General features: G+C 49.1%; 9 protein-coding genes across 16 annotated transcripts; 6 read left to right on the top strand and 3 right to left on the bottom strand.

The window, feature by feature from the left end:
• The first annotated feature begins 213 nt into the window (after window positions 1-213).
• On the top strand, window positions 214-1,500 carry LOC9643062 (flavanone 3-dioxygenase 2). The gene is made up of 4 exons (XM_024679040.1): window positions 214-447; window positions 520-764; window positions 824-1,145; window positions 1,197-1,500. Exons 1-4 carry the CDS (start codon window positions 214-216, stop codon window positions 1,437-1,439), a joined length of 1,044 nt encoding a protein of 347 aa, XP_024534808.1. The 3' UTR covers window positions 1,440-1,500.
• Window positions 1,501-4,343: 2,843 nt separating this feature from the next.
• LOC9656655 (DExH-box ATP-dependent RNA helicase DExH1) lies at window positions 4,344-9,120 on the bottom strand. Of its 2 annotated transcripts, none has more exons than XR_002992838.1 (11): window positions 9,021-9,120; window positions 8,807-8,967; window positions 8,029-8,755; window positions 7,475-7,972; window positions 7,283-7,426; window positions 7,033-7,229; window positions 6,265-6,969; window positions 5,976-6,210; window positions 4,864-5,929; window positions 4,753-4,815; window positions 4,344-4,681 (listed from the first exon to the last, which is right to left on the bottom strand). XR_002992838.1 is itself a non-coding variant. In XM_002973820.2 (11 exons), exons 1-9 carry the CDS (start codon window positions 9,024-9,026, stop codon window positions 4,868-4,870), a joined length of 3,735 nt encoding a protein of 1,244 aa, XP_002973866.2. In that variant the 5' UTR covers window positions 9,027-9,120; the 3' UTR covers window positions 4,344-4,708; window positions 4,780-4,815; window positions 4,864-4,867. The 2 variants fall into 2 exon arrangements, 1 of the variants encoding a protein (XP_002973866.2); XM_002973820.2 differs by having other exon boundaries at window positions 4,344-4,708; window positions 4,780-4,815.
• Window positions 9,121-9,506: 386 nt separating this feature from the next.
• LOC9656654 lies at window positions 9,507-11,344 on the top strand. Its single transcript, XM_002974016.2, has 2 exons — window positions 9,507-10,004; window positions 10,063-11,344. Exons 1-2 carry the CDS (start codon window positions 9,605-9,607, stop codon window positions 11,250-11,252), a joined length of 1,590 nt encoding a protein of 529 aa, XP_002974062.2. The 5' UTR covers window positions 9,507-9,604; the 3' UTR covers window positions 11,253-11,344.
• An 84-nt stretch (window positions 11,345-11,428) lies between these two features.
• On the top strand, window positions 11,429-14,635 carry LOC9656653 (LMBR1 domain-containing protein 2 homolog). 2 transcript variants are annotated; one of them, XM_024678884.1, is made up of 14 exons: window positions 11,429-11,717; window positions 11,807-11,883; window positions 11,948-12,109; window positions 12,172-12,382; window positions 12,461-12,547; window positions 12,605-12,744; window positions 12,796-12,876; window positions 12,929-12,993; window positions 13,047-13,222; window positions 13,279-13,409; window positions 13,476-13,569; window positions 13,627-13,834; window positions 13,885-13,994; window positions 14,052-14,635. In XM_024678884.1, the coding sequence occupies exons 1-14, from the start codon at window positions 11,550-11,552 to the stop codon at window positions 14,577-14,579; spliced, it is 2,238 nt and encodes a 745-aa protein (XP_024534652.1). In that variant the 5' UTR covers window positions 11,429-11,549; the 3' UTR covers window positions 14,580-14,635. The 2 variants fall into 2 exon arrangements, with proteins under 2 accessions (XP_024534652.1, XP_002974061.2); XM_002974015.2 differs by having other exon boundaries at window positions 13,885-14,635.
• Window positions 14,636-14,639: 4 nt separating this feature from the next.
• Window positions 14,640-15,506, bottom strand: LOC112347708 (FHA domain-containing protein At4g14490-like). The gene is made up of 2 exons (XM_024679039.1): window positions 14,955-15,506; window positions 14,640-14,849 (listed from the first exon to the last, which is right to left on the bottom strand). Exons 1-2 carry the CDS (start codon window positions 15,504-15,506, stop codon window positions 14,640-14,642), a joined length of 762 nt encoding a protein of 253 aa, XP_024534807.1.
• A 48-nt stretch (window positions 15,507-15,554) lies between these two features.
• On the top strand, window positions 15,555-16,822 carry LOC9643061 (thiocyanate methyltransferase 1). Of its 3 annotated transcripts, none has more exons than XM_002974014.2 (9): window positions 15,555-15,609; window positions 15,657-15,787; window positions 15,863-15,949; window positions 16,022-16,125; window positions 16,168-16,267; window positions 16,314-16,360; window positions 16,412-16,490; window positions 16,560-16,626; window positions 16,701-16,822. In XM_002974014.2, the coding sequence occupies exons 1-8, from the start codon at window positions 15,567-15,569 to the stop codon at window positions 16,605-16,607; spliced, it is 639 nt and encodes a 212-aa protein (XP_002974060.2). In that variant the 5' UTR covers window positions 15,555-15,566; the 3' UTR covers window positions 16,608-16,626; window positions 16,701-16,822. The 3 variants fall into 3 exon arrangements, with proteins under 3 accessions (XP_002974060.2, XP_024534653.1, XP_024534654.1); XM_024678885.1 differs by having other exon boundaries at window positions 16,694-16,819; XM_024678886.1 differs by having other exon boundaries at window positions 15,570-15,609; window positions 15,743-15,787.
• Window positions 16,659-19,364, bottom strand: LOC9656652 (pentatricopeptide repeat-containing protein At4g18520, chloroplastic). Its single transcript, XM_024678883.1, has one exon. It carries the CDS (start codon window positions 19,241-19,243, stop codon window positions 16,889-16,891), a length of 2,355 nt encoding a protein of 784 aa, XP_024534651.1. The 5' UTR covers window positions 19,244-19,364; the 3' UTR covers window positions 16,659-16,888.
• A 133-nt stretch (window positions 19,365-19,497) lies between these two features.
• LOC9656651 (spermidine synthase 1) lies at window positions 19,498-21,526 on the top strand. Its single transcript, XM_002974013.2, has 9 exons — window positions 19,498-19,833; window positions 19,981-20,057; window positions 20,126-20,248; window positions 20,298-20,402; window positions 20,469-20,541; window positions 20,604-20,675; window positions 20,754-20,949; window positions 21,018-21,171; window positions 21,231-21,526. The coding sequence occupies exons 1-9, from the start codon at window positions 19,500-19,502 to the stop codon at window positions 21,297-21,299; spliced, it is 1,203 nt and encodes a 400-aa protein (XP_002974059.2). The 5' UTR covers window positions 19,498-19,499; the 3' UTR covers window positions 21,300-21,526.
• Window positions 21,527-21,546: 20 nt separating this feature from the next.
• LOC9656650 (probable serine/threonine-protein kinase SIS8) lies at window positions 21,547-26,412 on the top strand. Of its 4 annotated transcripts, none has more exons than XM_024678879.1 (21): window positions 21,547-21,661; window positions 21,781-22,294; window positions 22,574-22,791; window positions 22,846-22,892; window positions 22,998-23,204; window positions 23,264-23,461; window positions 23,516-23,686; window positions 23,740-23,999; window positions 24,051-24,140; window positions 24,233-24,313; window positions 24,373-24,441; window positions 24,495-24,587; window positions 24,635-24,796; window positions 24,845-24,917; window positions 24,963-25,182; window positions 25,241-25,364; window positions 25,428-25,447; window positions 25,500-25,656; window positions 25,723-26,011; window positions 26,074-26,146; window positions 26,238-26,412. In XM_024678879.1, exons 3-21 carry the CDS (start codon window positions 22,722-22,724, stop codon window positions 26,321-26,323), a joined length of 2,490 nt encoding a protein of 829 aa, XP_024534647.1. In that variant the 5' UTR covers window positions 21,547-21,661; window positions 21,781-22,294; window positions 22,574-22,721; the 3' UTR covers window positions 26,324-26,412. The 4 variants fall into 4 exon arrangements, with proteins under 4 accessions (XP_024534647.1, XP_024534650.1, XP_024534648.1 ...); XM_024678880.1 differs by lacking the exon at window positions 21,547-21,661 and adding an exon at window positions 22,347-22,421 and having other exon boundaries at window positions 21,675-22,294; XM_024678881.1 differs by lacking the exon at window positions 21,547-21,661 and having other exon boundaries at window positions 21,675-22,294; window positions 24,233-24,310.
• Window positions 26,413-26,442: the final 30 nt, after the last annotated feature.

The raw sequence follows: 26,442 nt of genomic DNA, 5'->3' as shown, positions 1-26,442 counted from the left end.
TTCGCTGCTGCTCCCTGCCGACTTCGTCGAAACAGCTCTCGAGAAATATTAAAACAAATACGTGTTGTTTTAAGTAATTGACATGATGGCCACGTGGGCTGCCACCTAGAAGATCTTTCGCGAATCATCGGCCATGTGACTTGGATTTTAACGTCATGGAAAATCAACTATATAAACCAACCAATTTTATGCAATCTCATTCATCTTATAGCTATGCCTTCCTTTGTTGCAAATGCCAATGAGCACACTGGTGTCAAAGCTCTCATGGATAATGGCCTCGTTACCATTCCTGGCTGTTATATCAAACCTCCCAGCCACCGAGCTGTGAAGCATTTGATCGTTCCCGGGGTGGAGATCCCTGTGATTGACATGGCTGCATTGGAGAGTGACCGAGAGGAATTTGTTCAAACTTTGTGCATGGCTTCGAGTGAATGGGGCATCTTTCAGGTATTTTGATGTGTACCTGTTATGTATCGTATCTAAAATTGATCATTCATAATATGATGCCACATGCCACAGGTGATCAACCACGGGATTCCTGTTGAAACGATGCAAGGCATGGTCTATGGAGTGCTTGAGCTCTTTGATCTTCCGATCGAGGAGAAGATGAAGTATTATACGGAGGAGGTGTTTGTGCCAGTGCGGTACTGTACAAGTATGACACCTTCTCAAGAGACTCATATGGAGTGGCACGATCACTTTCAGCACTACTTTTCAAACAGAGAAAAGGAGCATCCATGGCCGGAAAAACCAGCGTGCTACAAGTAAATGAGCTTGATCAATTTGGATTTCATGAGATTGCTTGTTTTCTTGGATATTGCAGGAGGCTCGCTTCCAGCTATGTTTCAAGCGTGAAACATCTGAGTCAGACTCTGTTGTCGGCTTTGTCAGAAGGGCTCGGGCTGGATTCAAACTGCCTCGCGAAATCGTTTGGAGACTCAGAGATGATCTTGCGATCGAATTACTATCCACCGTGCCCAAATCCTGATCTTGCTCTTGGAATGAATGGCCATACCGACAGCGGCGGTTTGACAATCCTGTTTGAAGATCAAGTTGGTGGACTCCAGGCCAGGAAAGGTGATCTCTGGTACGACTTGAAGCCTATAAAGAATGCATTCATTGTGAACATCGCTGATCAGCTTGAAGTAAGCTATTATATTGACTTGGATTGATTTCTATCATGGTTTCCATGCCAGATTTTGAGCAATGGCAAATACAAGAGCATTGAGCACCGGGTCCTTGTCCAGCCTGATCAAACTCGTCTCTCCATCGTGGCATTTTGCAATCCATCGCGGGACGTTGTGATAGGACCCCTGCCAGAATTTATCGATGAGCAAAACCCACCGCTCTACAGGTCAACCTTATACGAAGAGCACATCACAAATGTCTACACAAAATATTTGGATGGCAAGCATTCACAAAAGCTCCAAATAAACTAAACCGCTCTGCTGTCACTAAAATAAAATAATACAAATAATGAAATAAAACAAGACTACTATCTTATAGCAAGAGCTCTGTGGAACCGTCTGAAGGCATGCAAAGATCTCCACAAAGTCACAACTGCATTCTTGCTTCCAATCTCCGCTATTGCTAGTTCAACTGGTGCTGAAACTGCAGCAGGCCAGGAGATCTTCAAACCTGACACCAGATCATGCAACATTATGCTCAACAGCAAACCTTTCCTTTTATGAAGTCGCCCTGCCTGACATAGTATCTGATGCTCAGAGTCGGTGTTTTGAAGACCTTGATTGATGTTCGATGGCATGCACCCTTGTGGGATCTAATCACCTGGAACTTGATGATAACGTGTTTGCACAGTGCTTCCAGAGTAGACAGTTCTTTGAGATTTTACCCAAGTGGAACGAGGTAGCATGATGGAACTGCCTGATTTCTACATTTGCTAACATGCCAGGCCTCCGTCGGCCATGTTTGACATTGCTGTCATAGAATGCCTTCTCGTGAACAAATGATATATAAGCACATATGCCCAAGCCGGGTTGCTACAAGTGCCGTGTTTGAGAGGATGCCACTTCACGATGTTGTGTCGTCCAACAACTGAGTTTGCACAATGGAATGGATGCGGAGGCAAGGAGGATATTTTTTGTAAAGGAAGAAAGGGGTATGATTTCTTGCGTTGTGATGATTTGATTGTAGAGCATTTTTTTTTCTAGCAAAAGATGATTCAGTCCAGCTGGGTTCTAGCAAAATCGTTGACATGACTTGTGGTTTGAGGAAAAGTTTTGAGGACAACATGAAAATTGAGATGACAAGAAATGTTTGATTAAATGTCGACGCACAAAGTATTGTAAACGTCAGTGTTTCAGAAAATGGCTGCTTGGAGCAGTGCCAAAATAGATAAATAGATTCCGCTTGGACGAGGCCAGGCTTGCATTCCACAGAATGCTGCAAATGCACGTTGTGTCGTGGAGCTCGGTGATCACGGGGCTCTTTCGCTGAGCATAGTGTGTGAGGCCAGGGAACCCTTCACATCCATGCACTGATGTCACGGTATGGAACATCATGACCTCGGCTCTTCTTCTTTCGCAGATGCAAGTGTAAAGATTATATGGCAGATTCTTAAAATGGGGTGTGAGCAAAATAGCTAATTTCAGGAAGCTCTCACAACTCCATGTAATGCCTGTCCTCATGTCGTGGAATGCCATGATGCGCCACCAGGCAAAGCCCTCTTTTTCTTCCGAAGGATGAACTTGGCAGGGATTGTGCCGGGCAGGATTGCCTTTGCGACCATTCTGGCCCATTCCGGGCTTGTCAATGAGGCGTGTCGATGCCCGCTGACTTTGGGTTGACTCTCACACGGGAGCACTACTGCTGCGTTTGAATTCTAGCGAGGTCTGAACAGCTAGATTGTAGAATGGGGGAATCTTCCGCAAATCTTCCACGCCAGCAGCTTGGCAAGGAGCAAATAAAGACAGCTCCGGTTTCTAAGGGACCACAAATGTCCCCAGGGGACCTAGTTGATAGAGTTCTTATAGTACTGGCAGTGCTCAACTTCCTTTCGTGGTGTTTGTATAACTGCTCGTTGACCCATCTTTATTCGAAGATTCTAAAAATATTCCCGTGTGGCTGGTAATTTTCTAGCTTTCTACAAATGCCCCAGTGGAATTTCGTGTCATGGACAGATGCTTCAAGCATATGGCCTTTCAGGGCATCTGCTACATTGTTCACTCTGTGATGTCATTAACAAGGCAGACGCCAAACAAACGCGAAATTTATTTGATTTTTTTTAATATTATTATATCACCCTTTTGTACTTGAATGGAGTTTTAAAATCGATAGCGCAAATTTCTGTGGGATCTGCCCCATTTCAATCAGTGGTGAGATGAGACGGCAATGCCTGCTACAATAGATCACTCTTGCCCTGTATATCCTCCCAAGCTCGGATTCCAGCCACCGGCACAGAATAAGCGATATTTTTTAAATTCCTATTTAACTTTCCAATTAGTTTATAAGTAGTTAGTTTTGTATCCTGTAGGATCAGACACTTCCTGATGATCTTAGAGGAACACACTTCACCAGTGTGTTCAGAACATGGACAAAGAGAAGGCATGTCTTAATTATGAGTTAATTTTAGCAGTGTTTATTTCAATATTCATTCATTTATTCATTCAGGTCTTTATAGTGCCCCCCAAGAAGCATGAGACTAATGGATTCAAATATACCACCATAGTTATTTGTCATCCAATCTTGTTGGCATTTATGTCGTCCACTTCGTCCTTGTAGCTGATAGTGTGCTGGAAACTTTTCTCATTAAAAGATGAATCAAGGGATTCTGATGGTTTGAAACTCTGTAGAAAGTAGTTTTCAATCTCCATCAACAGAGTGCACTTAAATGGTCCAGGTCTATATTTTCTGGATTACCAAACTTGAATGTATTGCTGTGGCATGGCCAAACGTGGATAAGACTTTTTGCTTTTTTGAAAAAGAAGCATGAGGTACAATAGGCAGTTGAAATTGAACATGTCTTTGTCGTCTTCGTGCACCTACGTTTTGCCACCAATATGCTAGCTTGTTAGAATGATCATCAAACCTAGATCTTGATCGATGATTACATGGTTTCATCAATCTAAACTCTGGAAACTACCCCTTATTTGTGTTTGTGAAATGTAATATTAACCATTCCAAAGACAACAAGCTTATTTGGGTGGAATGAAAAGTTACAAGCATATAATTTACTTTGCACACAAATTTACATAGGATCACTAAAGACAAAAGTTGGTCTCAGTCAATGAAGCTTAATAGCTAGAAGTTTTATGTATTAGAATATTTATCAACACTTTTACTCTAATTGGAGTTCTAAATTAGCAAATGGTCTTTGGTTTCAATTTACTTTTTAAAAACCTGGCTATTTTCTCCATTCGCATTGTTTGAATCGGGACATTCCAAGACATATAAATCTTGTTGGCTGAGACACAAGCCCCTTGATTCTAGCTCTGTGCAGCCATGCCGGCCTTGCGGATAAGGGGAAGGAGTTTTTCGAGGCCATGAGCTCCAAGTATGGCGCATTTTACAGAGTCTAGAAGATTCGTGCCTACGGGTGGCAGAAACGCCCACCAGCTGCATTTTAAGCTCCGAGTGTGCTGCTACGCATTCAACAGGGGACCTGGGAACCACGTCCTTACAGGAAAAATGTCGATCTCACAAACGGTTTGCTGTTCATCCTCTGTGCCGGAAGATGTTTCAAAGTCAGCTGCAACACATCAAACATTTCGTATCAAGCCTGGTTCTACTTACGTGCGCGGAAATGGTTTCAAAATCTACCGGGGAGTTCCATTGGGATCCGAGCAGCCAAAGCTCCTAAGCAAACCATATCAGCTACATAAGTAACAACGAGCTTTTTCTCACCAGACTAGAAGCCATCGGTCTCCAGTAGCCTTAGAAGAGCCGCCACAACCGCGCTGCTGGAGATGTCTAGGCCAGGATTTCCAGTCTTTTCAAGCAGCAGCGCGTCCACTCTCTTCCGGAGCTCCTTGATGAGCACAGCGATCCGAGCCGGGGCCTCAAACTCCAGCCAGCCATCCACCACGATCATCTGCCTCTCGTGACGAACGCTGATGCTCCCTCCGAAGATGAGAAGGCTGTAAGCCGGAACCATGGACGTCTCCCTCGCATACACCTTGGACGTCTTCACCATGTCCGTCACTACCAGCCAGGGGCTCTCGAAGTGCCCCGCCGAGAAGTTAACGCTGGCCGGATGGAGAAACACCCTGCCGTCGAGCCTTGTGAAGTACTGGACCTCGTGAGCTGCCGCTAGCTTTGGAACGGTTCCACCCTCGGTCTGAACGTAAGTCTTCTCGGGGTGGCGAACTCTCGCGATTTTTGGATAGAAGCCGGCACAGACGACTGCCTTGATAACTCTGACGCTGTTGGAGCTTGCCTCGAGGCTGGATATATCACCGGGTACGAATCCAAGCTCTCTGAGTACGTTGAGGTAGTCTTCGCGGCTGGCTTCTATGCTGGCTAGAGCTTCCCGTGACAAGAAGTTGGAGGCGCAGTAGTCCTTTTCGGCTTCCCATCCGTCTCGTCTCGCGGTGATCCATCCGTTGTAAGCAGCAACGAGAGCTATGTGGTCGCTCTTGCTGGTCCCGGACAATCTCAGCTTTGCTAGTCTCGCCTCCTCCCTGTTGTCCTGCGGGGAGAAGAAGACCGGGCGTCCGCTCATGCTGGCAGCTATGGTGAGGACCGGATCGAGGCACTTGAGCATGCAGCCGAAGACGAGCATTTTCCCGACGCGAGCATCCACGGGCATCTGTGTAAGATGTCTGCCGAGGGGTGTCAAAGTCTCGTTCTCCGCATCAAACGCGTTGATGTCCTTTAGTGACTGAACTGCTGCAATAACAGCGTCCGGGTCGGGAGGCGTGGGCATTTTAGATAGAGTTGATTGTACTTTTGATTGAAGAAGCGACTTGACCTGCAAAGAGCTCCATGAAACCAGCTATTGAAAGATTCTTTCTTACCTTAAGACAAAGTCCTTCAAGGGAGACTCTTTGTATCTCTGGAAGCTGGTGATCATCGAAAGCTTTGAACTGCTTCTTGCTGTAGAGTCTGAGACAGCAGCCAGGCTGAACACGGCCAGCACGACCAGCCCGCTGCTTGCAACTTGCTTTTGAGACCCAGGTCTCCTGCAAGCACGACAAGCCTTTCGAATGATCATAGCTCATTTCCTTGTGACGTCCTGTATCGATCACATACCTGCGAGAAGGACATCAAAACCATGTCGGAGGAAAAACAGGAAAATATACTTACAATATGTCGTCAATGGTGATGCTAGTTTCAGCAACATTCGTTGCCAGGACTACTTTCCTCACACCCCGCGGAGGCCTCACAAAAACTCGCTTCTGTTGTTCACTCGAGAGCGAGCCATGCAATGCCAGGACCCACTTTTTTTCAACACCATATGCTGATAGTTGCTTGGAATTTTGAAGCCTGGCCTGAAGTTTGCTGATTTCCATCATTCCAGGAAGGAAAACCAGCACGGATCCAGCTTCTGGTTTCCAGTTGCTAGTATCATCCACCGCTACCAGAGGTCCATAAATATCTGAAACTTCACGTTCAAGTGAAAAGACGGTGGACAGCAATAGCTCGATAAGTTCGTAATTGATTACGCTCTCATCAACCGTGTCCAGGCTCCGCATAGTAGCTTCACTGTATTCCATATTTGTTTCAGAGTTTTCGCCTACCCTGGATTCCCAACTGTCAAAACTGTTCGAGGCAGATGTTGTCATTACTTCGCTCTTAGCCTTTTTATTCGTCGCAAATCGAGAGTTTTTTGTTACTTTATATCCTGTCAGCTCTAGGACGTCGTCCAGATGTAATTCTCGAACTGGGAATGTAAAGCCTTGTACTCGAAGAAGTTCGGGGCGAAGACCCAAGCCTTGCTGGAAATAATCAGAAAATAAGCTTGTTTCTGCTGTTGCCGACATCAAGATAACGCGGATTTTGCCTCTTGTTCTGTCACAACAAAGCGAAAATATCAGAAAATAAAGATAAGATACTAGCAAATTACCAGCCAACCTCTGTATATGCTCTCTGAGAAGTAATAAAAGAAGATCACTTTCAAGAGTCCTCTCGTGCACTTCATCTACAATAACATGGGTAACGCCTTCTAGCTCTGGATCAGACAGCAACCTCCTCAACAGAATTCCCGTTGTGCAAAACAGCAGTCTCGTGAATTTAGAGCAGCAGCTATCCAGACGCACGGAGTAGCCAACCTGAATAATCACACCAGATTTTTATGGAGTCAATAGTAAACTGCTATACTTACCACTCTTCCAACGACTTCATTGCGTTCCATGGCAACACGAGCAGCCAGACCAAGAGCAGAAATTCTTCGGGGTTGGGTGCAGATAATGTTACAGCTTCCTCCATTCCCCATTTCAATCTCTTTTTCGAGAACGTATTGAGGAATCTGAAAGAGAAACACACTTAAGAAAATGGCAAATAGCTTATGACATACCTGTGTACTTTTTCCACAGCCGGTTTCTCCACAAATAATAGTCACTGGGTTGCAGCTTATCCCTGCAAGTATTTCAGATTTTCGCTTGAAAACCGGTAAACTTCTTCTTGATGTCATGATGTCTGCGTATTGTCGTGACGTCTGGAGTCTTTCCCAGTCATCCTTGAGCCTTGTGCTTTCAGCGGCACAATCTATTTCATCCCACTGCCGGCTGCTTCTTTGCTTCCCAGCGACCACATGAGCTTTACTGTCTGCAGAGGTATGACGTTTTACATCTCCTCCTCGATCATCAACCTTTACTGGCTCTGAAAGAAGTTGCAAAGATACCTCGGCTGCATAACAAACCAGATCGTAGATCATCGGTATGCCAAGTAATTCCAAAGCACGGTTAGCCACCTTCTTCGTCACGGCTTGTAAGTACGAGGCATCCAAATCCTTGCATCGGAATCCTAGAACTGGAATTTCAAAAGGATAGGAGCTATCAGTTGAGATTCTAACCTGCAGCGTACCAGTATATTTAAGTATTAAGCGAAGAAGAGTGTAAGCAGTATTACCTCCATCTCCAATCTTTTCCCGGACTGTGGTGGAAGCTCCACGTCGAACTTTAAGAGCTCGTTCGAAAGAACAGCCGTGGGATATATGGCGCCGATTGCTACCAGTTCTTCCTCCCTCATAGCTGAAAGGTCCGACCAGGAAACCGTAGCTTGAAGTGTCTTCGTCCCTTGGACCGCAATATGGAAAAGCTTGGAGATGGCTAGATCGAAACTTCCGGTCTCCTGGAATGCTGCTACACACTGCTCATAGGAGTACCCGTACTGAGCAAGTTCTAAAGCGATAGCGTTCTGAGTTGGATCAAACTCGACTGCTCGTTGTACTACACGAACGGCGGCCTTGGACGCTTGAGGAGCAAACCGAGCCGGGAGATCACTTTCATCGACGTTTAGCATGAGCCAGTCGAGTGCAGATGAAATGCTGTTCGCCCGTTCTAGAGCCGACTCGATGTGTTCTTCCTTGAAACCCATCTCTACTAATGAGGACAGCGCTTGAGCTTGATCCTCAAAGTCGGGAGCTTCCTCTACACTGCCAGTGCTGTCTGTTATCACCTCTTCCACCAGTTTTCTGTTCCCCTCGCTCATAAAAACCGACTGAAGCTCTCTGGGCGGATAGGCAACCCTTTTCGGCTTCTCCAGCTTCATCTTGAGCTTTGCTTCACGCTCTGCGGCAGCAGCGTCGAGATCATGCCACTGCTGTCGATACTCCTCGGGAAGTATTCGATCCAATCTACATGAATAAGCGCATTGATCTATAAAAACTATAGCCTTGAAACCATACCTGCGGTCTCCCATTACGTGATGCAAAGCCATTACCGCTGCTCGGTGGTGTGATTCCTGTGAGCTTGGACTATCAGCTCGGCACCAAAGTATAACATCCAGTTCACTCTTCTTAGCATCTGGTAAGATCACCCGGCAGTGAAAGCTCCCTTCATTTTGAACCTATAACCAAAGAGAAAAAGCTCGAGCATGACAAAGAGGAGGTAAATACCGACATGCATGAACTTTGGAGATGGTCTCTTGTTCTTCTGGCACCACTCGTGCAAGAGAGTTTTCGGCGTCTTCACTGGATACGAGGAAGAAGAAGAAGAAGAAGAAGACTGCTGCTGCGGAGCATCGGAGGAAGAAGAGGAGGAAGCTAAATTCTCCGTCGACGCCGGCGGAAGCTCCTCATCCGCGTGCTTGTTCTTGAGATGCTCCTTGAGGCGTCCATCCTGCTTGAAAATCCTGTCGCACAGGGGGCAGGGCAGCGGCTGCAAGGCAATCGATCCATTCAGAAAATGCCGCACTGTCGGATCGAAATCTCACAGACCTGGCCAGTGTTCTTGGCATTGACAGGCGCCGGCTTTCCGCCGCATCCAGCAGCTCCAGATCGATAGACGTGCCGCGACCGCGCCTTCGCAGCGCTGTTCATCCGCTAGAACCCTAGCAATACCCTAGAATCCAATCCAGTGGAAGATTTTAAAACGATTCCCCCCAAAACGAATATTTCCCCATTAAAAATCAACTGTTCTGCGGGCGTGTTTGGCTCAACAGTTTCTTCTAAACTTTCTACCTCCCGGGAATTTTTCTCTTCCAAATGGAGTACTTTAGCGCCCACAAGAAACTCTTGAGCAGTGTGATCTTTGTTCTTGCAAGCGTGATGATCCTGGGACTTTACTTTGTCAAGCCAGGAGCCTTTTATAATCTCGATTTTTTGCCGGATCACACCACCACTTCTTCCATTCCAACGAGCTCTTCTTCTTCTTCTTCTTCTTTCCCGTCCAAAGTTTTGCTCCAGCGCTTATCTGAGAACGGCACACGGGAATGCCACAACGTGAGTACCGCAGCTGCGATCCTGTTTGGGCTTCCCAGAGCAGAGAATGAAGGCGAGGTTACCTTGTCCACCGGTGTTCTTCACAAGCTCTGGATCGTCTCGTATGCTGGCGATGGAAGTAGGCGGTGCTTTGGAGGAGATTTCTTCGAGACAGATCTCTCAGGTACGTTACACTTGAAAGACGCTAAACGCATCCAGAGCTTTGATCCCCTGGAAAACAGGTCCCAACTGGAAGTCACGACCACCAGTAACAGATGTGGGAGATGGCTCCTACCTTGTGGAGCTCAAAGTGGACGACGAATTCGCAGGACCTTACACCTTCAAAGCCATCCTCCTGTTTCCAAACTTTCATGGCTTGGATCAGCAGCCAGACAAATGGGCTCTCAAGAAACAGATGTTCTTACTGAAAATTCGCTTTGCATCCAGAAGCAGCATCTTCAAGTCCCGACCACTCCCGATCTGCAGCAGTAGCGACTTTAGATCGAACACAAGATGGTCTGGCAAATGGACGAGAACGAAATTTAACGAGTCATGCAAACTAGACAAGGAAGGACGTTACCGCTGCTTGGATGGAAACGAGAAGTGCGACGAGAGCCAGTGTAGCGGAGCTATCGCGAGCTTGGAGAGCAACGGTTGGGTGTACTCGGCACACTGTAAGTTCCAGATATGGAGCTCGAGCGAAGCATGGAAGTGCCTGGACGGGAAGAAGATCTTCTTCTGGGGCGACTCAAACCACCAGGACACCATCCGGAACCTCATGAACTTCGTGTTGGGATTCCACCACAACTCCATGCCACGGACATTCATCGCCAACCTCACCAATCCGTCGCACCCCTCGCAAAACTTCACCGTGGTGGAGATTTTCAACGGCCACACCAATCCAAACCTCAACTTCCTGGGCCTCGCAACACTCGACGAGCCTCTCTACCGCGCATACGTGACGCAAGAATTCCTCCGCGGCTCCCCACCCGACGCGCTGATCCTCAACTCCGGGATGCACGACGGCGTCCGATGCAGCAACGCCAGCCAGTTCCTGGAATCCGCCACGGCCGCCGCGCAGTTCTGGAAAACCCTAGCCACGGGGGATAAGATCAAAGCGAGGACGCCGCGCGTGATATTTCGCTCGACGATCACTCCGGCGGGCGAGTCGCGCTCCATGCCCTCGAATCCACAGAAGATGGAAGCATTCAACCAGGTCCTCGGGGACGAGATCCGGAGAGTGCTTGGCGAGGGCGTGCTGCTCGTCGATGCCTACGACATGACCTTCCCCTGGCACTACGATCACAGATACAGTGATGGCGGTCACTATGGGAGGCCGCCTTCCCTGACGCCCTGGTATGGCGGCATCGGCCACTACTACTTCGCTGACCTAATGCTCGTCCACGCCCTCCTCACGGCCATTTGCTCGTAGCAAGAAAAAGCTTTCCCGCGAAAATAATATGGGAATCTTGTCGTGCTTGAAATTTTAACGCGGGAGGATATTCGGCATCTTGCGCTTTGAATATACCAGATCTAGGGTTGTGATTTAGGTGGGGTGTGGGCCGTCAGATGCGCACGAAATTTTGTTTGGAGAACACATTCTCGCCAAAAACAGGGCTGTGGGATTCCAGGGCCCGGCGACGCTCTTTAGGAGGGGCGGGGATGGATCGCGGCCTCCTGGATTAGGTCTTGGCGGGATCGATCGATTCAATCGCGGCGGCGGCTCGAGATGTGGGTCTTCTACACCTTCGCCTTGCCGACGACTCTTGCCCTGGTAGGGGGGACGCTGCGCTACTTCTCGGCGCCCAGCGTACCCACCTATGTGCTAATCACCGTCGGGTACGCGTGGTTTTGCTCCCTGTCGATCATAATCCTGGTGCCGGCGGACATCTGGACGGTGAGTGCGCGGAATTTCTCTTCCGATCTCTAGGGTTCTTGGCAATTCATAAACCCTGGAAGCTCAAATCTCTCTTGTTTCTTCCACAGACGCTCTCGGATGGAGATCCAACGCAGGTTAGTATGTTTTGGGGCTGGTCTTACTGGAGTACGTTCATTCTTACATGGTGAGTGAGCTCTTTCAAGCTTCGCGTGGAAGTTCCGTTTTTTTCTTACCATTTCTTCCTCCAGGATTATAGTTCCTCTCATGCAAAGTTACGAAGATGCCGGGGACTTTACTGTAAAAGAGAGGCTGAAAACCAGCGTCAAGGCAAACGTTGTCTACTACGTCAGTGTTGGTGTGATCGGCATAATTTGCATCGTCATTCTCATCTCGCTCGACAAGCTGAAATGGTATGAAGCTCATTAATAGTTTTTGCGTTGAAGGGAACTCAGTGTTCTATTCTATCTTCCAGGAGTGGTGTTTTTGGCTTTGCCATGACGTGCTCGACACTTTTTGGGTTGATAACTGGAGCCTTTCTTCTTGGTTTTGGTTTCATAGAAATTCCTCGGAGCATGTGGCGGAAGGCAAACTGGCAGTACCGCTTCAAGTTCCTTACTCATCGTGTTGCCAAAGTCGCCGTGAATTTGGATGATGCCCATCAGGAGCTGTCGACTGTTGTTGTGGTGAGCATAGTCAGCTACTTAGGCTACATTTGCTTCTTTTGACACCTGATCTTTGCTATAGATTTTTCGTCTCTACAGATTTGCCAAGCCATTTCTAACCAGATGTCGAGACGAGACGTCTTACGGCCGTGTATGGACTTCATTGAGCAAATGTTGGTTGAGATGGTACATGTTCTTTACCTTTTCATAGCCTTCTGGATGATAACATTATTTTCCTCTCAGATGCAAGAAAATCCATCCTTCAAACCATCTGCGGGGCGTATGAGTGATAACGACATGGAATATGACCAAGACATAAGCGGGATGGCGGAACTAAGGCGTCGTCTTAGACAGGCGCACTTCACTTTTGCAAGATATAAAAGGTGTGTTCTATCAACGGTTTTTTCTTCATTGTTTACTACAAGTTGTTCCAGTGAATACGGGGCTCTTGTGTTGGAGGCTTTAGAGTTGGAAGATACGATGAAAAATTATGAGAGGGGTGCGGCTGAACAATGGTGAGATTTTCTTACGGGGTTTCGAAATTTGCACTGATTAATTTTTTTTCAGGCTTTACACATCAGGGATTCGACCCCCAAGAACTGGCACCATGGCTCGTCGTCTGGACCATCTAGGTAATTCCTCCTCTGATATGCTATTGGCATAAACGTGGTTTTGCTGGTTGTAGAATGGATTTGGCGATGTAGCTTGAGACCAAAAATCCTGCGGTTATTTGCTATTATTTTTGGTGGTATGACAGCTGCATTATTGATCGCTGAGGCCACCTTGTTACCGGCTAAAGTCGACCTTTCATTCTTTTCATTCTTGATAAACGTTACCTCCGACAGCGAGATATTAGTGCAGGTTTGATTTTTGCTGCTACTCTTGCTCGTCATCATACCGAACTTCTATTTCCGCAGGTTCTTGCGTTCGTACCTGTGATGTATATGTGCGCATGCACGTATTTCTCTCTCTTTAAGCTTGGAATGTTCACATACTATTACTTTGCACCCAAGTATACAAATGCCGTGAGCCTTTTGATGATTTGCTCGTAAGAAACTCCAGCTAAATTTTCTGTCATTTGTGAGTAATCAAATTGTCATGCTTGTTGTGGCAGAATGGTCTCGCGCTACGCACCGCCAGTGTGCTACAACTATCTCGGATTGATCAGACTGGAGGACGAGCGTCACAAAAACACCGTCTTTGAAAAGGTATGGTCATGAATTTGCTAACTTTCTACTTGAACAGTGATCCCATTGCCTTTGCAGCGAATGGGAGTTTCTTCGTCAGGGAATTTTCTTTACACTTTCAATAGAGTGTATCCGATTTTTATGGTGATATACACGGCTGTGATCGCCACCAACGCTCTCAACCGTCTCATTGACTTTTTCGGGAGCTGGCGGAGATTCCGCTTTGACGAGGAGGCCGAAGAAACAGATGGATGCAATCCATCTGGTGTGATTATCATCCGCAAAGGTACGTACTGAAGCTCTATTTTTTCTTTTCTTATTTGGTGCCGTTTACAGAACGGGCATGGTTGGAGCGAGGATCGGCTATTGGAGAGCACCTTGTGCCACTAGCACGAAACTTTGGCAGCGAGGCGGATCATCAGGAGACAGAAGCAATGCTGCAGCAAGTAAGAAAGTTTACTTCGCAGTTTTCTCTAGTGCTGATAGAAGAAGCTTTGTTCCAGGGACCGCAAGAGCCGTTTAAGATCCACGCAAATGGCCATCAGCAGCACGCTGGTCCCCTTCCAAAGAAGGACGCCAACCAAGGATTCTCAGCTCCACCGCCAGCTCCAGCCCCGCCGCGAGTTCCTCGCGGCCCCCACGCGGACATCGCCGCAAAGTACATGGCGATGCGCGAGCAAAGGAAGGAAGGCCGGGGGCAGCCGCAAGTCGGGATGACAAACTTCTCCAGAGCTCCGCCTCCGGTGATGCCGTTTATACCCGAGTCCATGCCGGTGGCGGTCCCCGTTGGTGGTGGTGGTGTTGGAGCTCCCGCAACGCGTTTTGAAGAGCAGGCATCGAGATGGAAGTTTGCTCTCCCGGAGTCTTTCTCGGGGCACAGCCAGAATTTGGCGGCGTCGAGAGAGCCCCCACGACCGGTGGCGCCGTCGTCCGCCGATACTCTAGATAGCATCTTCGACAGCTTGAGGACGAGACGGGAGTTCGACGAAGAGGGTGACGACGTTGGTCTCACGCTATTGCCGAGGCAGTGAGACCGATGGTGTTGATACGTTTTTTCTTACATCCAAGGCTTCGTTCGCTGCTCGTCTCACTCAGCATTGTAGGTGCACGTAGCTCTCTCGCAACTGCTCGGCGTGGATCTCCATTTCTCTGATGGTGGCCTCGGCCCTCTCGTGTAAGATGGTTGGAACGCGCACCATTTCTTGCCGGAACCAGTCCCTGAGCGTCATCTCTGTGCTTTGGCTCACGGGCTTGGCTTTTTTGCTCGTCGTGGGCCGCCTCCGCGCTGCTCGAGAGGTGCTCTTGATCGATGCTGGTATCAATGCTGCTGCTGGAAAGCTCGGTAGTGCTGCTATCTCGAGTACTTTCTCTTTTGCTCCTTCACTTTGTTGTGGTCGAGGAGCCACCACCACCACTTCCTGTTCTATGCGTTCTTCCATGGCGTCGTTCTTCACGTTTTCTCCCTGGCCCGCTAGATCTTCTTCTTCTTCTTGGGCGTTTTGATCGCCCTCTTCTTTCACGGATTCCAGCTTCCTGGAGCCCGATCCATCGTGAAAAATGACCCTGATCCGGGTGTCCACCCCAATTCGCAGGAGGTCGTCGTTGTAGAGCCTGTAGGGCGTCTTGACCCCGATCGAGACGCCGTTCACGGTGGTGCCATTGGAGCTTCCCAGATCCTGGGCCGCCCACGCATCGTCCACCCAGTCCACAGACATATGCTTCTGCGAGATTGTCTCATCCTTGATCTGGAACCTGTTTGTTCTTGTGCGCCCGATGGTGATGTGCTTGAGCCTCCCGGAATCAAACGTCGTACCTTGGACGATCCCCTCCTCCACACGCAGCGTGAGAGGCGTCGGCATCTTCTTGGCGCTGCCAATGTCGCTGCTGAGCGCCCGGATCGATCGCCTCTCATCCAAGAACCCTAACCCTCGCAAGAGGAAAAGTAGCCGTTCGTGCATTTCAAATTTTGGCGCGGCTTTATTACAGGGCAAATTTTTGTTTTTCTAGGGTTCTTGGCCATGGCGACGCCGCTCCAGCGGATTGTGAATGGCGCTCCACCCGGTGAGTGAGGATTTGCTTGCTTCTATATGAATTCTTCTTCCACGCAGCTGCTTGGGAAAAATGCTGGGCGGAGAGGGTGACGCCGTGGGATTTGGGAGGAGTTACTCCATTAATCCAGCATCTTGTCTCGCAGGAGCAATTGCCCCAAGGAAGATGCTTGGTTCCAGGCTGTGGATCGGTAAGCAACTTTAGAATTTGTGCAATTACCTCGCGTGCTTTCTTTGATCTCTTATCTTTCATTTTCTTCTTCCAGGGATATGATGTTCTCGCATTAGCAAACCCTTCTCGGCATGTTGTAGGCCTTGATATTTCCGAGACTGCTCTTGAACGAGCCAAAGAGGTAAACGATTATTTCAAGCGATTTTTTTTTTTTCTTCACTTCATTTTTACAAATGCCTCTTTTTTGCACTAGTTGACATCAAAAAATACAACCAGCCAGAACTACGTGGAATTTAAAGCGGTCGATTTCTTTAGCTACAGCGAGCCGAAACCATTCGACCTCATCTTCGACTACACGTAAGTTGTTTCCTTGTGTACTTGTTTTTCAGTTTTTTCCAGATTTTTTTGTGCGCTGGAGCCATCTTTGAGACCAGCTTGGGCGAAGAAGATGGCTGAGCTCTTAGCGCGGGACGGCGAGCTTTTAACTCTCATGTATCCGGTGAGTGGAAGCTATCGTTCTTTAAAAGCTTTAAATACCATCGCAGGTTGGAGATCACGAAGGCGGTCCGCCTTATGCAGCGTCGCCCAAAGCGTGAGAACGTTTTTCTTCATCTTAGTTTTATCATTCGCATTTTTGTTACAGCTACGAAGCTGTTCTTCATCCATGCGGATTGCATGCTTTATCTTTAGAGGACAACAAGTTTAGCATTGGTGCACGAAAGGTATATAAAATCTTTTCGGTACAAACCTCCTGTGCAAGCCGTTCCTGTTCTTTTTTCACACAAAATCAGGGACGAGAGATTCTTGGCAGATGGAAGAAAACAACACCAAGGATTTGACTTGTGCATCAACACCAAGGTACCGCTTTTGTTAGCTTTGATTTTTGTCCATTGTCGATTAAAACTGTGTGTATTGACACTGAAAGTTTCCAGGTTTGACACCGAAGTTTTCCTGGAGCATAAAACAAGCCCGTGTTACTAGACTGGACTGGACCGGACAGTCCCCCAGCAAAAAAATATTATACTATACAGACAGAGAGGTTTTCCAGCGTCGAGATCTTTGACAGTGTCTGCCGCAGCCGAGATTCGAGACAACACGTGAAACGCATGCCACCGCTCGCTTAACTTACGATAATCGATTCCCCAGATCCCGCTGCCGCAATCACGTCTCCCATCTTCCTCCTGACGCGAGCAGCCTCCTCCTGCCTCCCTGCCGCCACGTAAATGTTGGACAGCAGCACATACGGCGCCTCGTTGAGCGGCTCCAGGCGGAAGAGCACCTCGGCCACACGAGCCCCGCGCTCGACATCGTTGTGTGCCTTGCAAGCCGCCAGCAAGCCCATCCACGCCACGAACTCGGCCTCGAACGGCATCACCGCCAGGAGCTCCTCAGCCTCCGCCAGCCTGCCCGCCCGGCCCAGCACCGTCGCCATGCACACGTAGTCCTCCAACTTGGCTGGCGCGCCGCAGTCCCTCGTCAAGCAGCCGAAGTAGTGCCGCGCCGACTCCAACAGCCCCGCCTGCGAGCACGCCGTGAGGACCGTCCCGTAGATGAAGCTGCTGGCCTGGACGCCTTCCAGCTCCATGCTCCGGCACATCTCCACGGCCTCGCCACCCCGGCCGTGCTGCGTGTAGGCGGCGATGAGAGTGCTCCAGGACATGGTGTCTCTCACCTCCATCTCGGCAAACACGCTCCTGGCATCGCCCAAGCTCCCACACCGAGCGTAGAGGTTGACGAGGGACGTCTGAACGACGCTGTCAGTGTGGAAACCGGCGGAGGTTACTTGCGAGTGGAGAGACTTCGCGAGGCTCAAGTCGGTGACACCTTGCTGGACGTAGGCCGAGATCATGGCGCTCCAGGAGACCGCGTCCTTCACAGCCATGGCATCGAAGATCTTCCTGGCCGCGTCTCCGTCACCACACTTGGCGTACATGTTGAGCAGAGCGTTCTGGAGCACCTCGTCCGTCGCAAGGCCCGTGGTGGTGGAAGCCAGCTTCTCGTGGACGGCCCGGCCTTCTTCCGCATTGCCGAGGCTGGCGCAGGCGCTCAAGACACTGGCCAAGGTGACGGCGTTGGGAGCCACGTCCATGGCTTTGTAGAGCTGGATCGCCTCCTCGCTGTGCCGGTGATGCGCGTAGGCGGAGATCATCGCGGTCCAGGAAACCACGTTCCGGATCTTCATCCTGTCGAAGACTTTGCGGGCGCTGTCGACGCTGCCGCACTTCCCATACAAGCTCACCAGCGCGTTCGCCACCGCCAAGTCCGGTTTGTAACCCGCGGCTTTCATCTGTGCGTGGACGGCCTTGCCTTCTTCGAGAGCTCCCAAGCTGGAGCACGCGCTGAGGACGCTGGCAAACGTGATCCCATTCGGCTCCACGCCCTCGGACCCCATCTTCCGGTAGAGATCCAGCGCCTCGCGAGGGTGGCCCTTCCGGACGTAAGCGCTGATGATCCCAGTCCAGGAGACCACTGTCCGCTGCTTCATCCCGTCGAAGACTTCGCGAGCTTCCGTGATGCTCCCACACTTTGCGTACATGTTGACGAGGGAGTTTTCAGCAGCGGCGTCGAACTGGAAGCCAGCGTCCACCATCTGCCGGTGGACTTCCTTCCCCTGCTCCAGATCCTCCACAGCCGAGCACGCAGCCAGCACCGTCGTGTAAGTGATCGCGTTTGGCTCCACCGGCGGCGACGACGATCCCATGCTCTTGAACAGCTCGATGGCTTCTCGGGGATGGCCGCTCTGCGAGTACGCCACGATCATGCTGTTCCAGAAGAGCACGTCCTTCCAGCGGCAGTCGTCAAACACCTCCCTCGACTCCTTCAAGCTCCCACACTTGGCGAACATCGTCACCAGAGCCGAGTCCACGAAAACATCCGGCTTGAGCCAGATCCTCTTCATGTGTGCATGGATCTCCTTGCCAACTTCCAGAGCTCGCGGACCCAAGCTCGAGCAGGCGTTGAGCACGGCCGAGAACGTAAACCCGTCTGGATCGATCGCCATGGCCTTGTAGAGCTTGATCGCTTCTCTTGCGAGCCCGTGCCTCACGTATCCAGCGATCATCTTACTCCAGGAGATGGAATCCCTCCTCCGCATCCCATCAAAGACCTTCTTTGCGTCCTCCAAGCTCCCACACTTGGAGTACATTTGCACCAGATGGTTCCCAACGTAGACATTCTCGTAGTACCCGTTCTTGACGACGTGCTCGTGGATCTTCTTCCCCGCCGCAAGCTCGCCGCAATCTCGCAGTAGATTCCCGTAGGCCGGGGCGCAATCCTCCTGCTGGTGGCTGTCGATCCACACCAGCGCATTGTCGAGGCCGCCGGGCAATGCCGATTTGCCTTGCTGCTGGCGCCGATTGTCGAAGAATGTGCTGTGCCTGCCGGATCGCTTGGCCTTACCTGGAGCGAGCCGGGTGCTGAAATCGCGAGAGACGATCGAGGCGCCGCGCACGAGCACGACCTTCCGCCAGGGCATGCTAGAACCCTAACTGGCCATAACGGTAGTAAAACCCTGGAATATTTAAAAGATGCCGAGAATGTTTAAGCGCTGTTTTGTTTGACCAAATAGGAAAGATTCCATTATAATGAAAGCTCATATGCCTTCGCCCTTGTCTCAATGAGTGGTCCTCATCATCATATCGCAAAACAAATGGAAGGTCGATCTTGACGATGAAAGCTTTGTTTTTACCAATGTCTAGCTCTGCCTTGGAGACCGCGATGGGAGTTTTACAATGGTAAATTGGAGGCGCTTAATTCGCGCCGGGTTTAAGGTAAAACAGGGTATTGCTAAACCCTCTAGCCCTAGGAAGAGCTCCAAGCGGCTCAGTGGGCCTGTAGCTATGGCGGATCCTTGCGCCGCGCTGCCCGATGTTCCTGCCAAGCGCGCTCGCGAGGAGGAGGGAGGCGGCGATGGCATGATTGTCGTCGAGAATGGCTGCGGTAAAGTGGCCAATGCGGCGGCGATTATCACGCATGAGGAGACCGCCCCTGCTCCGGGCACCGGGCGGGCCAATCTCTCGCGGATCATGCCCGGCTGGTTCTCCGAATTGAGCCCGATGTGGTCAGGCATGGATTTCTTCTCTTCTCTCTTTCCCTGTGCTTGTTCCTCCTCTTCCTCCATTGGAATGTGTCGGTGCCGCAAAACGTCGTGTGGAATGCATTCGTGGCGAGAGCTTTTTTTTACTTATCTTTTTGTGTGTGCTTCTTTCTCAGGCGAGGCTCATTCTTTCGAGGTGAAGAAGGTCGTCTTTGAGGGCAAATCAGACTTCCAAGATGTGGTTGTCTTCGATGTAAGATCATTGCTCGTGAATCAAGCTTTCTCCTCTCTGACTTCGCAAAATGTGTGTTTTTTTTCCAGTCGGTCTCTTATGGAAGGGTGCTCGTCCTGGATGGAGTGATTCAGCTCACGCAGAGAGACGAGTGTGCGTACCAGGAGATGATAGCACATCTTCCACTTTGCTCCATCGAAAACCCAGCAAAGGTGGCTCCAATGCGGCTGATAACTCACGGTTCTAACTCGAGTGTTCCAGGTTTTAGTTGTAGGAGGAGGAGATGGCGGAGTACTTCGTGAAATCTCCCGGCACGAGTCGGTTCAACAAATCGACATCTGCGAGATCGACAAAATGGTTGTCGATGTGAGTCCCTGTACTTTTGTGACGTGATGCTCAATCTGACCAGTGTGGGGTATTTTTCAACTACAGGTAGCGAAAGAATACTTCCCGGAGCTCGCCGTGGGATTCTCCAATCCCCGAGTGAACCTCCACATTGCTGATGGTAGAAATAGAAGTGTATTTCCAGACCAAAGCTTTGTTCTTAGTTCTTGTGAATGCTTGCAGGCGTGGCTTTTGTTCGTGATGCTGCTCCTGGAACTTACGATGCGATTATAGTTGACTCTTCTGATCCCGTTGGTAAGTTTTTTGCTTTGGAGAGTTGCATTTTCTTCTGTATGCCCTGCTGACAAACTTACTGAAATCTCTTTCTTGCAGGGCCAGCGCAGCAGCTCTTTGAGAAGCCGTTTTTCGAGTCCATGGTGAAAGCCTTGCGGCCGGGTGGAGTCGTTTGTACCCAAGCCGAGAGTCCTTGGCTCCATATGCCTATTATAAAGGACATAGTGGCAGCTTGCAGGCAAACGTTCAAGGGGTCCGTGAACTATGCCTGGACCACAGTACCTTCGTATCCAAGGTGGATGGCTTTCTTTTCGTTTACTTCGAGTTTTAACTTCCGAGTTCTAACTCACGGTTCTCTCGCAGTGGAGTTATCGGCTTCATGTTGTGTTCCACCGAGGGACCCGATGTGAATTTCCGGAACCCCGTCGTATCTCTGGATAAGCTGGAGATGATCACCATCGGCGAGGGAGGCTCGGAGAAGCGTGTACCGCTGCCTCTCAAGTATTACAACTCGGACGTAAGCTCTTTCACGTTTTCTCTTGAGTCACACTGGACACTGGAGCGATTGTCCTGCAGATGCACAAAGCTGCCTTTAGCCTGCCAATGTTTGCAAAGCGTGAGCTGGAGCATCTCCTCACGCCCTGAACCAAAGCGAGCAGGCCGGCAAAGGCCCTCCAGAGTAATGCGGTTCTTTCCTCGCAGATAATTTGGTACTGGGTCGTTCCTTTCAAAGTTATTATTAATGGGTGTCACCCGTGATGGGGTGTCCACTGCTTTTCAGCTATGTGCAGATTGGACACACTCACTCACGCAGCAGTGGCTGTACGTACGAGTATTCAGAGCAAAAAAATATATATTGAAAAAGAAAGTCACACACACTCGGTAGCGTTCTATCAGATCAAGCCAGCCAGCCGGCCAGCCAGCCATTTCTTACACGATTGGATGGGCCGGGAAGAATCCAATCGGCGAGAGAGATTGGTTCAAGCAGTCTATCATGTAAAAAAAAGGTATGAGTTGTTTCCCGATTCTTCTTTCCAGGGGCGAGTTTCGATCTTTGTTTTGCTACTAGTTCGTACTCTGATAAGACTGATAAGCTCGGGGTCTCTGTTTTTGTCCTTGCGCACAGGGGGAAATTTTTTGGAGAGATTGATCGGTCGGCCATGAAGAAGGAAAAGAAGAAGACAGACACGCGGAAAAAAGAAGAATAACGAGATGGTGGAAACAGCAGCGTAGGCTCGGTGGTTCGTGGTTTTCGTCAACGAAAGAAGGCCCGGTGAATAGAAGGAGCGAGGAGAAGAAGAAGAGAAAATAAAAGGATGAAGAGAGCTCTGAGCTATGGCGGAGTGGAGGTCGCGATAGAGACTCCCAAGCGAACAAGAGAGAGAGAGAGAGGAGAGCTGGAGAAATAAAAATGGTGGTGGATGGATCGATCTCCATTCAAGGCTTTTAATTTCATGTGTGGAAATGGGGACAACCCTGAAGTAAATGCCTAAGTATTGCGAGTGTGGTGTTTGGCCTTCTCCCGTGTGGCGCATCGCGGGAGCGCCATAGGTAGAGGAAAGCGGCGATCGATCCATCCGGGGGCCCGGCGGCGGCGAATCGATTCGAGCATTGGAATTTGCTCGCGGCGCCAGATCGCGGTAAGCGGAGCCTCTCTTTTCACCTTCTTGTTTGTGGAGCCCTACGATCTAGGGGAGGGAGAGGGAAAATTCTTGGCGCTAGGCTACGCGTCGCGTTTAGGGGCGCGCGATTGTGGCTGCCTGCCAGGTCTCCTCCGCCTCCTCAATCTCTCCTCCCTCTCTCGGAAGATCCTCTCTCTTGTGCTAGAGAGAAAGATCGCCGCTCCATCTGTCCTCTTGCGCTTGTAGCCGTTTGATTGCCAGCGTCTGATGCGCCTCGCCTTGGCTGCTTGTGCGCAGATCGGCCGATCGTGAGGAATCCGCATTGCCAGTGACGGGATTCTTCGCTCGCATCGACATGGATCGCAGCTTCTCGCCGTGGAAAGGATGCCGTCGCCAGTGTTACAGTGGATGGTTCTTGGAGGATGGGAATGCTTAGGCGTTGCCCATGTCTGGTTTCCTCTCCAAGATCAAGGCTCGTCTCGAACCAGGCCAATACTCCACTTTCAAGGAGCCGGGTAGTTTGTTTTTCTTCTTTTCTTTTCCTTGAGTTTCGTTCTTCTGGGGTATAGGATGGGTACGAGCAGCGCTGGAGGAAAACACGGACGAGCAACAAGAGGTATGTACACTATACACTAGTTTTTTTTTTTTTTTTTCCTTGTTTTTTTTCCTGTTCTTAGTTTCTTTGATGTGAGCGTTTCTTTGTTGTTCCATGCTTTAGCAGGAGTCGGAGGACGCACCGCCTCCTCCTTTGCTAGTGGATTTGGTGGAGCGGATGGAACGCGTGAGTCTTGATTCTTCTCCGGTCGAGCATGCGGCAGACGCAGTATCCGATCGTGACAACTCGTCACCTCAGAACGCGTCACAGGAAATGTGGGAGCTGGACAAGTTCGACAGCGTGCTGCCGGATGGCTTTTTCTCGATCATTCCCGTAAGTTTGTAAGTTTGTGAACTTCGTGCGAAGCTATTTTGGTTTTGTGTTTTTTGCAGCACGATAACGCGAAGGTTCGCCGCCCGACGCTTCCTAGTGTGGCGGAACTACGCGATGCTGATTGTGCGATTTGGGATGTTATCCTGGTGGATCCTAGACGGGACAAATTGCTTGTCAGATTGAAGGAGCTTTGCCTTGAGATTGTCAAGGAGGTCGACCCGAACAGTGCAGACGCCATTCGAAGAGTTGCTGGCATGGTAATGCTTTTTTTTTTAACTTCTTGAAGCAACATCTGAAAGAGCTTCTTGCAGGTTGCGGACTTCTATGGTGGTCCTCTCTTTGAAACAGGCTACTCAAAGGAGATAAGCTCAGACGCGGGTGTGACTTTGCTAAGTCAAGTTAAAGTAGGTTTGTGCCGTCCACGTGCGCTGCTATTCAAGTACCTTGCAGATGCTATTGGACTAAAGAGCCGTCTTTTGATGGTATGTTCTTATGCTGTTCATATTGCGGCTTAACGTTTTCTCTCTTTTGCCAGGGTTTGCAACTGGATTCTGTTCCCAGCACGTCATTGATATGTTCGAATCCAAGACGACATTTGACAAACGTTGTGCATTTAAACGGGAAGGAGTTGCTTGTAGATGTGATGCGCCATCCGGGACTCTTGAGATCCTTCACAGTTAAAGCTTTAGTCATGTACCATATTTCTGGACCTGGGGATAGCGATTCTACAGAGTACGATTCGTGCGATTCTCCACTCGAGCCTAACAGTCCTCTTTTTTTCGGTCCACCTGAAAGGTAACTTCATATATTGCGATGCAGTTTAAATATTTTTTTTCTTGCTTCTAGCCCCTCTCAGAGCGAGCCGGACGTGAACAACCTATTGTCCCGTCATAACCGGAGGAAAAGCATGTCTGATGACCGTGGGAACAAATCAAGGTGTGCATTGAACTGTACGTCGGTTCCAGTTCAAATTTGAGTTGACATTGTTGGCAGTAATTTTTAACTACAAAGTGAATGGCTTTTGACAGTCCTGAACTTCCATCCGAAGTAAAGTATTTTCAGAGGAGACATAATATGGTGGACGGTGCTCGAAGTTTTCCCTCAAGGTGGTATGATCATTTACTTTTGTTTTTCTTTAGTTAACTTTTGTCATTTATGTATCACACAGTCCAGAGCATCCCCAGGCTCGCCTTCGTTCTTTCCGGCCTATTAAATCTCAAGACGGCAGCAATTCGAGGTCAGACATAGACTAATCTTTTCCTTCTCATTCTTTTGTTTTGATCTTAACAGTAGTCCAGAAACCGGTGTGAGAATACGAGCACCATCAATTTTGAGTGGTAGTAGAAGGCTTCCCGATGAAGAGCGAACAACAAGTACATCCAGGTAGTCTCTCGCGTCAGAATTTTCATAACACTTTTAAGTTTTTGCAGTCCTGATAATTCTCCCCAGCATGAAAATATATCGGTCTCCAACTTTAGGAGGCGTTCTTCGTCATTCTGCGTTCGAGAAGCTGAAAGAATAACCAGTTCTTCGGAGACTCGAAGAGTTAGGAAACGAACAAATGCTCCTGAAATCAGCGATGACGTAGTGAGGTAGAATTCGACTTTTTATTTGATGATTTATTTTTTGAATTTTAAAAGGGTCGTGCGTGCTATCAACGAGGTAGTTAAACAAGGGAAAAAAGCGAGCGAGCAGGAAGCTCAAGCAAGACTGGTTAGCTGCTTCTTTTATAGTATGACTTTTAACAGTCTCCCACAGGAAGAAGCTGTTAGCGAACCGAATTCATTAAAGCTGTGTGGAAGTTCATCTTCTACACAATCGTTTTCTAGTGATCCGGCTAGGATCTCTAGAGATTTTGGAAAGGAGTGCGGATCCTCTACCTCAATCAATGAACTCCTTCCAAATCATCCGATAATGCCGTACACAGAGTGGACTATTAACTTCACGGAGCTACGTATCGGCATTCGTATTGGGATTGGTAACTTCAAGCGTGTTACATTTTCTCCGTCCTTGATGTTAGAAAGTTAATGTCACAGGATCTTTTGGTGAAGTCTTTCGTGCGACTTGGCGAGGTACGGAGGTTGCTGTGAAGGTCATGCTTGAGCAAGACCTTACACGAGAGAACACCGAAGATTTTTTCAACGAGATCTCTCTCTTGAGGCAAGTTGCATTCTTTCATTTTCCTATATCCTCTTAACCTTGATTTTACCTGGACATGAACAGCCGGCTACGGCATCCTAATGGCAAGTGCTTTCATCTCTTTCTTTGTCGTTGATCTGATATGCTTACTCACAGTCATCTTGTTCATGGGAGCATGCACGAGTCCTCCTCACCTGTCAATGGTTACCGAATACATGCATATGGGCTCACTCTATCGCCTCATCCATATGAGCGGACAAGGAAAGAAGCTAAGCTGGCGAAGAAGACTGAAAATGCTACGAGATATCTGCAGGTATCTTTCGCGCTTTCCCTCTACTGGTTATTACTCTCTAACGCAGAGACGCCGTGATTTATTCAGGGGGATGATGTGCGTCCAACGCATGAACATCATCCACCGGGACTTGAAGAGCGCAAACTGCTTAGTGGACAAGCACTGGTGCGTGAAAATATGTGATTTCGGCTTATCGCGGCTCACCACCGGGACTCCTATCCAAGAGACGACTGCCGCTGGCACGCCCGAATGGATGGCTCCGGAGCTCCTTCGCAACGAACCCGTCTCCTACAAGTGCGATATATTCAGCCTGGGAGTGATAATGTGGGAGCTGTGTACTCTGAAGAAGCCGTGGGATGGTGTCCAGCCTTTACAGGCAAGTAACTCTTTACTCCTCTCTTTGTTTCGCGAAACTTAGCTCCTTGTTCTTCCTTCCAGGTCGTACACGAAGTCTCTGTGAAACGATCCCGTCTGGAAATTCCTCAAGGCCTCCTTGGAAAGCTCATCGCTGGTAAGAAGATCTCGAGGATTTTTCTTCGATCTTTGTGTTCTTCGTGGTTGATCTTTGTGTTCTTCGTGGGGTTCTTAACGCTGTCTTCCAGATTGCTGGCAAGAGAACCCACAGGAGAGGCCAAGCTACGATGAAATACTCACTCGTCTCCACGAGTGTGAGTTTTTGCTCGGCTAGAAAGGAAATATCTTTGCTCTCACAGTTTTGGTCCCCTTTTTCCAACATTGTACAATTAGTGACGAATAATAAACGCGGCATATTTTTCATGTGGAAATATTTTAGGGTTAGGTTAACCG

Source organism: Selaginella moellendorffii, unplaced genomic scaffold (genome assembly GCF_000143415.4).
Source record: "Selaginella moellendorffii unplaced genomic scaffold, v1.0 SELMOscaffold_23, whole genome shotgun sequence".
NCBI lineage: Eukaryota > Viridiplantae > Streptophyta > Lycopodiopsida > Selaginellales > Selaginellaceae > Selaginella > Selaginella moellendorffii.
Note: the sequence above shows the minus strand (reverse complement) of the source record. Positions and strands in the feature narration are given on the sequence as shown.